General features: G+C 42.6%; 1 protein-coding gene across 3 annotated transcripts in view; it reads right to left on the bottom strand.

The window, feature by feature from the left end:
* Positions 1-1,487: 1,487 nt before the first annotated feature.
* Positions 1,488-10,697, bottom strand: part of MRPS27 (mitochondrial ribosomal protein S27) — a 73,185-nt gene continuing 63,975 nt past the window's right edge. For all 3 annotated transcript variants that reach the window (XM_016122121.2, XM_016122120.2, XM_016122119.2), the window contains 4 exons: positions 9,505-9,607; positions 7,276-7,418; positions 5,208-5,375; positions 1,488-2,711 (listed from right to left, as the gene is read on the bottom strand). In XM_016122121.2, coding sequence (XP_015977607.2) covers positions 2,472-2,711; positions 5,208-5,375; positions 7,276-7,418; positions 9,505-9,607 — 654 coding nt within the window. In that variant the 3' untranslated portion in view covers positions 1,488-2,471. The remainder of the gene's footprint in view (positions 2,712-5,207; positions 5,376-7,275; positions 7,419-9,504; positions 9,608-10,697) is intronic.

Here is a 10,697-nt window from a genome sequence, read left to right as displayed (position 1 = left end):
GAAGTCCAAACTCAAGGTGTCAGCAGGGTCATGCTCCCTTTGATGGATCTAGGGCACAATCTTTCCTGGCCTCTTCTAGCTTGTTGTTTGATGGCAATCCCTGGCCTTCCACTCCAGTCACACGGATGCTTCTCCCTGTGTGTGTTTCTATGTCCAAATTTTCCCTTTTTATCAGGACATAAGTCATATTGGATTAGGGCCCACCCTAAATACCTCAGTCTATGATTATCTCTATATAGACCCTACTGTTAACTAAGAATTCTAAGGTACTAGAGGTTAGGCCTTCAACTTATCTTTTATGGAGGGGACATAATTCAACCCATAGCATGTGGGTCCAAGGGCGGCAAGTGAGCCTGGATAAAGAAATTGAGAGAAAATTAAATATGCTAATGAGAGGATTGGGCCCAGGCTGGGAAGGAGGCAAGTAGAGTCAGAATTCTGGAGATCAAGGGCTTGAGTAACAGAGTTGAGGTTTAGGGTTTGTAGACAGGGAGTTAGAGGGAAAAGCTGGTTCAGCAGGAGTCATGGGGTGAGAGAAAGGGAGGATTGGAAGAATGGCACATCAGGTTCTAAGCTCTTGGATTAGTGATATGAGGCTGGAGGTTTGGTTGTGACTATGGTAGGTCAAATACAGGGAAGGAACTTGTTACAGTTAAGGTCATCCCTGGAGGCCAGGATACTGAGAGCAGTTTCTCCATTCCACATGGAAGAAATATAGAAGGTAATATCAGGAAAAAAGGACAGAGGACAACTGTGGTTAGATTTCACAATCATCCAGGACCGTGGAAGGGTATCTGATAGCTCAGAGATCAGAGCCTAGGGAAAGGGTGGCAGATTGGAGGGGAAGACTCCCTAAGGGGAGCTTCCTGAGAGATCGGAGTGCAAGTGGTAGGAACCCCAGGGAATGGGAGTAGAAAAACTCCTCCTGGGCATCAGGACTGGAAGTAAAGTGTGATAGGGACAGATGAGGAGGAAAAATGAAGGCAAAACTATAAGCTAGATTCTTCATGCGTGATGGCCATTCCAGAGCAAAAGTTGCCTTTTGATTTATCTTGAATCTTCCTCTTGATAGAACGAGGGAGTGGCTGAGAAAGCCTTGCTCTGGATAAACCGAAATGTCAAAACTCACTTTAGGTCATAACTGTCTAAGTTAGATCTGGCTTTGCTAGCCTACAGCGCCCCGTGTGGGACACTGACTGCAGGTGTGCAAGGGGCAACGCGCGGGGTGAGGGAGAGGCAGTGCCGGCCTGACTGCAGACCCCTCATTCCAAATTGGAGTTCCTGGTACCTCCCTCACAGGGGTGCTGGAGGTGCTGGCACACAGTATGTCCTCGAGAAATGTCAGTGACAGTGGTGGTGGTTGTTATAAATGCCACAGTCTAAAGAAGGGGGAAATGAAAATATGTTGCTCAAAATCACAGTGACAATAATGATGATGAGACTCCCTATGTCTCTCTCTCCCTTCCCCAAAAGATAAAGAATGTACCTAAATGATGCCAGAATATTTATTTCCACAGGTTCTGGATAAAAAAGCACAATCATGAATAAAAAAAAGGATACCACTGTACTTAAAGGCAAAATTACAGAGCAAACAAGAGCTGCCCCCAAACCCATTCACAGAGAAACTTCAGGAAGGAATTGTCTGCCTCCCAAGTTTCACATCCCATCTTTCACTTTCTCCAACTTCTCTGATGGAAATGTGTGTTCACAAATTGTATGTGTGCGTGTGCATGCACAAGAGGCTCATTTACCTACTTGATGAAAGAGCTGAGATAATATTTTTTGGGAAAAAAAGTGACTGCAACATGATGGAGAAACTTTTAGTCAAGGCGGCTTCACAACTAGGGCTAGCTTTGTCCTCAAGAGCCCTTACATTCTTAAAATACCACTATAGGTTCTCGAAATTTTAAAGCCAGTGGGTATTGCATTCGATCCTGTACTGAACTTCTTCCAGTTCAGGTCTGGTACATTGAGAAAGTGGGGATGTGTGGGTACCCCACACCCAGCTCAGGCAGAGAGCTTGTACTAGAGAGAAGAGGGACAAGATCTCAGGATGTGAAGTCTGCCTCGGCTGGGAAGAGAGAGACCATACAAAAACCTGTGCTCGAGACCTGATAGTTCAACCATGGCCTCTCCCGCCACCATCACGAGGCATCAGAGGAACTTTCAATATTCAAGATTGATCGCTGTCCCCCAGGAATTCCATAAGCCTTAAGAGCCCCATTTAAGGTATTCAGCTGGTGGCTTCAGTCTGACTGCTAGCCAACTGCACAGTTCCACAGCCCTTGGAACTAGGGCTAGGCAGTCTGGATGGGCAGACTTAATATGTAGAGCAATGTGGCTTTTATACCACAAGTGGCCTGCTTTAAGAAAAGGAGAAAACAGATGTAGGAAGCTGAGGCTGCCATCCCAGTTACGATGATTCTCATGACGGGGTCTGGTGACGTCCTTGTGGCGGGGCTGGCGCCCTGTCAGGCAGAAGCCTTTGCTGCTTTCCGAGCCTGATGCTCCTGCTTTGCCCTCTCCTTCTGCTCCTGTTCCCTCTGAATCAACTGTACCCGCTCCAGATGCCACTGCTGCAGCTTCTGCTCATAGGTGGCGATGTCCTCTGCTTCACAGGTGGGGAGCTGTTCTTTGATAAGCTGGGTGGTCAGGGTCAAAAGGCTTCCTGACTCAACCTTGCCCAGAGCCTGAAGTTTAGAATGTAAGGCCTGTTGAGAAGAAAGGAAAAAAAGGGGGCGAAGCGGGGAGAGTGCAGATGGGAGCAGAATACAAAAAGAAAAAGAGATTAAGTCACAACATCTCTGCACATTCTGCTTCCATTTTGTTGGAAACCTGTCATCAAGACCCTGTTACCTTTTGTTCCTTTTTTTTTTTAGCCTAACAGTTTTTCTAAGATGCACTACATGTGATTTCTCTGCCTTTACTCACAAACAGTAAACAGAACTCCGTATGCTGTGATTCCTTCTGTAGTTTGTTTTAAACCACAAAGACTGCACAAGTATAACAAATCTACATTTCCACTTTGACCTGCACCAAACCAAGCAGCAAACTCCAAGAACAAAGAACTCTAAGATGCAAAATTTTCGGCAGAGGCAGCTGATAAACTGGAGGAAGTGCATCCATATCTTTTCCTTCAGAATAACTGAGATAAATGTTGGCCTAACGTGTGTTCCTTTCAACAGATGGAAATCATTTCAAGGATTTCTCACTAATGGCATGCTAAACAGCTCCCATGAGTGCTTGCACTATTCGAAGCTTCCACCTGCTGTGCTCACTGAAGGTCAGCCTTGCATACTGACTGCTTACAGCTCCATCTGAAATGGCAGCTTGGTTTGTTCTGTATTGTATTTCTGGAGAAGTAAAGCACTAAAAACACTAATCTACTTAAGTGCTTCAAGATGTAGATCATCAGAGAGAGCCACTTATGGCCCCAGCTATAGCTTATACCACACATCCCCATGTTCCACAAACGAATGCAATTTACTAGCATAGCTGACAAGGCCTGTCCAATTGGGGAGGGGGCGAGGGAGGAAGGGGAGGCAGAAGGTAGGCAGGTCCGTGGGTTTTAAGGAGCAGCCAGAGGCCTAATGTAATGGGTCCCAAACAAATTACCTGAGACTAATAAAAATCAGGCAGTGGAAAGAAAAGGAAATGTAAAATGAAAATTAATTCTTTCAGGTATCATCTTCCATGTGATTTGAAGCCAAGGAGACGACTTGGGACATCAGAATAAGGACTCAACTCTGAGTCAGAAAACTTTTGTTCAAATCCAAAGTCTATGGGCTGGTTTCTCTTAGCCTTTGGTATCATGTAACATGGGATGAGCAGTATCTGCCACCCAGAGTTATGGTGAGGATAAATGAAATGCAGTGGTGCCTAACACACAGGTTGCAGTCAAGAAATATTTGTCTTTTTTTTTTTTTTCCTCCTAAAAACCTGCCTGCATTTGTGGAAGAGGGCTGAGAATTTAATGCAGACACAGATTTCTATTCCCTGAGATTAAATATATAAGAAATAAGAGAAAGAGGTAATTTTTAAGAGTGGTATGACAGACTTGGCCAATATGAATAGGGTAAATGATAATCTATGGGGCTAAGTCAATTTTTTTGTGTTTTAGCCTTTCTAAGTATGCAAGGTTAGGCAAAATTAAGAGGAAAGAACAGGTTATAAATTCTTAACCTAGCCCTACTGCTAATTCTCTGTGTACCTTGGAAACATCGCTTAACTTTTTACGGTTTTCAAATTATTAAAGAAGGAAGATGACCAATGCCCTTACAGAAATACTGGGAGAAACAGCTGCTAAAAGCACAATAGAATCCTCCTTAAATTAAAACATAGGGAAATAGGTCTCCCATAGCTGGATCAATATAGTTACTGAAAAGATTTAAATGTAATAATCTGGCAAAATTTACATCTCTCTGTTCCAAAGTGATATAATAGGTCAGCTGGCATGGATGAAAACATTTTCTGCTTCATATGAAAAATTCTCCTTCAGGCAGCATGTTTTTTGTTTTATTTTTCCACAAAATAGACGAGGAACAAAGCAAGAAAGAGGCCAAGGGTTTAACCTTTGAACAAGGCTCTTCTTCCCTGACTGATCATGGAGCATTTTGGGATATACAGTTGAAAGCTACCAAGGTAGCTTGCGTGCTCAGGGCTGCTCTGAAAAGCAGGAGTGGAAACTTGTTTACATCTTCCATGTAGTACAAGAGAGCATTTCTCAGGGCCGTAGTGCACAACACAAAGCCGCCAGAGATGAGTAAAGGAAGATGCCTGAATCTTTCCTCTATACCTAAATGTGGCTTTGCAATTTCTATCTATGTTTCTGGATTATCAAGCATGTTTAGTGCAATATGGAGGAATGATCAGATTGCCACCTGGGGTTGGAGTCAGGTGATTGCTATGAGGAAGCAAGTTATTACCCATCCATCAGGCACATGACAGGGATGAGGGGGTAATGACATGCTGCCTTAGGGAACAACGCTGTGACCCATTAGCTCAAGTACAAAAAGGAGCACAGAAATTCCATTTGTTTCTTTTAAGACCACTTCCTGTGTGAAGCAATAAAAATGTAATTTTTGATGTCAGTTTTTAATGCCTCTGTGTGTGACATTGATGCATGAAAGGACTGCTTGTCCATCACCATGGCATGACAGAGAGGCATGTTTAGCAGCTAAGAGGGACTGAGTTCTGCTCTTTCTCACCTGAAATCGTTCCAGGTATTGGGGAAGCTTGGACTGTTCAGGTTCCTCCACGTCCAACTGCTCCACCAGTTCTGACCGCTGGCTGTCTTCCCCTTCTTGGGGCTGTTCCTCCGGAGACCCATGGGCCGGAGCAGTCAGAATCTTCAGTGCTCTGTCCAGCACATCAAGCTGTGGAGCAGAAAGAGGGGCAGGGGACTAATCAGCCGGTGGCCCTGAGAGCACACAGTGAAGAGAAGCTGGAGAAGGGCAAGGAAGAAAAAAACTGGGATCTGCATGGTTTTACATTAAAAACACCCTGTCATAGGCACGGAAAACTTAGTACAAAACAAATGGTACAAATTAGCAAGCTCAGAATTATTTGTATATGAATCAGCACAATGGCATTTCATTTCACTTTTAATCAACTAGGCAGGAATCCAAGAATTATGCTCAATGGACGGGAAAGAACCCCACTCCCCTTTCATGTGTTTCTTCCTCAATCGGCTTGGAAGTGGGAGAAAGGGAAAGAAAAACCAGTGCAGACCACAACCAACAAAGGGCCATAGTGAATGCACAGTGCGGCTGCTGAATCCAGGTGAGGGCCTCCTCCTGAGAAAGATTGTAGCTCACGGGGTATCTGTAAATTAGGGATTGGCGCAATCCACATAAGCTGCTGGCAAAGGCCAGACAAGCACACATGAAATTCATTTTAACGAGGTGATGTCTATGACTAAGAAAGTAAGTAAATTATAAAACAGAGAGTTTCTTTTTGCTTTGACCCCTCCCCTTTACCACTTCACTTTGGGACACACTTCCCTTGGCCCACAGAGGGCCTAACCATTAGATATAGGACAGGAACCATCTAAACGTCAGCATTAACTCCTGTTTGGACATCAATTAATTCTGTCCATGTCACATCAGAACAAAAATCCAAAAAATACTCTAAGGCCTTTTAATGCCACTAATACATTATACCCAAAGCTGACACATATCCCATTCTTGCTGACATCTAAATCACATTCCTATTAAGTCAAAACACAAAGAATGCAAATCCAGCTCTGATTGGAAAGAATATATCCTTGGCAAAGAATTTATGTATAATTTTGTGTTTTAAATCACTATCACCGACAATAGTAGTGTTAACTGAATATATATTTAGAAATGTGTATGCTTTATTTGGTATAAATGCTTGGCAAAAAACCATAATGATTCACTAGACATTAGTATGAGGAGCCAGTACCAGACGTGTGCATCTCATGACTAAAATGAAAGCCAAGGGGTGAGTCCTAGTGATCAGTGTCAAGGCAAAACAAATAAGCAGCTCAAAGTTAACTTTTACACCCTGGTCATAAAACAACCAATGTCCTTCTAGGCCACACTCTAACTACAAAACTGCTTGGACAGAAGTGGACACTGTGGCTCCCTATGGGCCCTAAGATGCTACGTTTCCTATAGCCCGAGCTAAGTCTAGTAACGTCACAGTGTCAAGAGTCCTATATGACTAGGAGAGATGGGCTTTGGGGTTGGTGGCAGGACAATTTCCTAGTCCAGGCAGAGTGAACTCCTTAGAACTCTGAAAGGAACATCTGATTTAGATCACTTTAGCATCATGCACTCACCATGGAAGGCTTTAATGGAAGGAAAGGAAGACTGTGCCATCTCTAGTCTCCAGGTTCATTTCTTGAGGGATTTATGGGGGAAAAATTTATCATGTAGTCTCCCAGGACTACAAAGGCCAAAAATTTTAAACGAAATCTTAATCTCTCTCGAGCTGCCATGAAGATTTTATTGGGGGGGAGGGGAGCAGTGGAATAGGCAGTATTTTATTGAACTCAATTTGAATTTCAGGGGAGGGGAATAGTTTTCCTACAGATAGTGAGCTATACAATCAGTATTAATCTTATTTTTTGGAGCTTTTTGTCAGGAACATTGAGACTGTGGTCTTTCCTTTTTCATCTGGATAAATACATGATTCTACAGAAATAAAGAAAGTAGTGGGAGGGGTAAGACAATGAAAACAAATTCAAAGCTTGACTTATGAGGACCAGGAGGTGGCTCAATCCCAGTGAGTAAGGGCCAAGGAACATACCGCTTCTTTACACAGCTTTCCATCTTCTGGGGAGGAGGCTACCTTCTCCATCACTTGAAGGGCTCTGTCAAGGTAGCCTGGTTGCCACAGCAGGGGCATGTTATGGTACACAGCCCGCAGTCCTTGCTGCAATTCCACCTTCCCTGTGGCCGAAAGAAACAATAAAGAAAGCTCGGCCAAGCCTTCCACCATGTCTGAGACTGAGGACTTGAAGGAGCAAGTGAACATTCACCTGGCAGCTCTAGAAACAAAGATAATTTCAAATCTGTACCTAGAGCCTCACTCTATCCAGCAACCTGGTGATATTTCAGATAGATGATGCAGAATGTGGTAAATTTCACTGTATATGTTTTGAATATAACATTTTATGAACCTGTATTTCTTCTTTTTCATTTGAGCTGATGGAGGTTATCATGAGGATGTCTGAATCACAGGGCTGAGGAAATTTAGAGAGGCTGATATCTGCCTCTAAGAGGAGCTACTATTATGAGTCAAGAAACTGAAATATATTCTTGTTTTAAGAACAAAATCTTCCTCGGAAAAAGAAATTCTGAAACTTCCCTACAGTGAAAAATCTTGTCAATATCTGCAACATTCCCTGCCAGGAAACATTTGACATTTTTCGACCATCCTTATGAAAAAAAATTCTTATTTTGCAACTTTCCTTTATTTGAACTTCATCAACACTTAAATAAAGTTTTCATCATCCCTTTGGATCTCTGGCCATGAATGCTTCTCTTGGTACCTCAAACCATCATCACTGGAGCTCAAGATATGAATACCAGATAACACAGTCTTCTGCTGGAGAGAGGGGCTGGGCTGTCTCTGCACTTCTGTGGAACAGAAGCCCTCTCTGCACTAATGACCAAAGTCACCTTGAGCTGCTAGGTCTTAAATCCACCTTCACTTATCTTTCCTGGGAAGGATTTGGGAAAGCTGTAGGAGGACATAAATAGACAAAGCTTATCAGGTGACAGCTAATTTTAGAGCTTTAAGATGCTTGGGGCTAGACTGCAGTCACATTCTGGGAAGCTGCTTCCATCTGGGTTGAGTGAAGCTGCACAGCGCATGACACAATGAGAGCAAAGAGCTTTTGACCTGATGGCTGCCAGTCCCAAAGCAACGGGCTTCCGGGCCTCCACTCAGAAACAACAGCAAAGCACATGGTCTTAGCCCTGACAACTTCGTGAATAATTCCTGCAGCAGAATAGTCTTAAATGCTAATCTGAAGGTAAAAACATGAAAATCCATAGCAAAAGTAGATGGCAAAAAAGAGGAAAATGATTTTTGTAAAAAAGTGGTCAATTCTTTCTGATATCTGATAGCCAGTCTGATAAACTCTGAAATTCCTGAGTCAGTTTATGTCAGAATCAGCATCTGAGAATGCCACACTCCACCTTGTTGGTGAAGATCAACCTCAAAAGCAGACAAACTGCTATAACTTTGATGATTTAAAAAAAAATGAAGGTAAGCAGAAGCAACATATAATCAAGAGAAGGTGCTTTCTCAAATGCCTATCACTTGAGAGAGGATGAAAGAGTAATGAAATAATATGCTTTTAATAAATTTCTGTAAAACGAGGCACCTTTAATGTTGAAAGTTATCTGCCCAGATTCTGCACAGCCCAGGCTCTGAGGCCATTCCTCGAGGCCTTTGTCTTCCTGACCTGTCAGATTTCAATGCAGTTGGGTCCCTAAAGTAAAGCTGCCGTCTCTCCTGCTTGGCACAGTCACAGTGTACCAATGAGTCACCCTCTGTTTTCCCAAAGTGCTATTCGTTGTGCTCTGAGTTTCTCTTCCCTCACCTGAAAATAATACCAATGACAGGACTTTAACCCTAACTCTTAATTTCTTAATTCCTAAACTTTAGGTCTAAAGAGAAAGATCTTTGTTAATACTGAGAAAGACTACTGGCTGGTTCTCCCAAAAGAGGGCCAGAACTTTCCTTTCTCTATCCCTTCCTCACATTGATTACCACTAAATATAATCCATGGCCACCAGCGCCAGTTCTCACCTTGCCAACAGTGACAGATTTTCAGAACCCTCTTATTTTCTTATGTCGGAACTGTAAGGCTATCAAAGTCTATTTTTTTTTTTTTGAGCCTCAAAATGAAAACTGTATAGGAATTTCACTAGAAAATTTAAATCAAATGATAATTCTATGATGAAGTAGATGAATGCATTGATTCTACCTATGAAGCACGGTATTTGGAAGGATCACTTAGCTTACCTAGAAGTGCACAGCCATACAACTGGGAACTCCACCCCACTGGGTTCTTTTGCTTTAGGCCCAGGAGTAACAAGGATGCACCAAAGTTCCTCTCCTCTTCCCACTGCAACAGAATATACCAGATCACAGTCCAGACAAGCAATGAATACTGTATGCAAAAATGTAATTTTTAATGATATGGAGGAAAAGAACATGCTATATAACACTAAGTTAAAAGAGCAAAATAATAAAACTATAGGTACATTATAATCCCAATATTTTAAGTGAAAGGTACTTATGTTTAATGAAAAATACAGAAAAGAAATATGTAATATGTCAACAGATTTCTGGATAATAAAATTAATTTTTGTTTTCGTCTTTGTACTTTTCATAACTTTCCAAATTTTGAGCAATGAATAAGAATTCTTTTTACAACCAGAGAAGCAAAACAAAACAGAAATAAAGTACACTCTGGACAAACACTGTCTTGAGACAATCAATAAAGATTTAACATTGTGTCAGTCCCATATTCATTCACATGGACATGACATGATGGAGCAAGCTTTTGAATTGTAACAATTTGGCAATGATAGGACTTCTACTTCACAGAGTTAAAATAAACACAACTATTACATTGCTTTAAGATAGATTTGTGCCCCTCAAAAACAAATTAGGCAATCAGAAACACTTAGTGATCATTTTAACCCAGGGTGCAAAATTATACTGCAGTAAAAAATTACACCTCAATAAAACCAGAGTCTTTTGAGACACGAGAAAAAAGGGGCAAAAACACAAGCATTGTTAAGCCTGCTGCAGAACAGCAGCAGCAGCAGTGACAGGGGCATCTCCGGGAAAGCAGGGCCCAGAGGAAGCCTTGGCAACTCCCTAGACCTGCGATCTTCTTGGTGCCGTCTGAGTCCCCATGGGCCTGGGCCCCGGCTCTGACTCGGAAATACAGAACACAGGCTCAGGTTGCCCTGCACTGGTCTCTGCACTCAGGGCCCAGGGAGAGGCAGAGAATGGAGGAGACGGCAGGCTGCAGTTGCTTTGGGGGGAAGGGAGGCTCCCCAGGTGTTAATGAGCGCCCAAACCTTTTTACAGGGAATGGCCTTTCTGCAATAAAAGTGTGATTTCCTAAGGTCTGAAAAAAGCAAAGACCTTGGGAGAAAACAAAACCTACCCAGGCACTTCTGCAGCACAGATAAGTAAAATTG

This window comes from Rousettus aegyptiacus, unplaced genomic scaffold, assembly GCF_014176215.1.
Source record: "Rousettus aegyptiacus isolate mRouAeg1 unplaced genomic scaffold, mRouAeg1.p scaffold_m13_p_8, whole genome shotgun sequence".
NCBI lineage: Eukaryota > Metazoa > Chordata > Mammalia > Chiroptera > Pteropodidae > Rousettus > Rousettus aegyptiacus.
The sequence above is the reverse complement of the archived record's forward strand: the minus strand, read 5'-3'. Positions and strand labels throughout refer to the sequence as shown.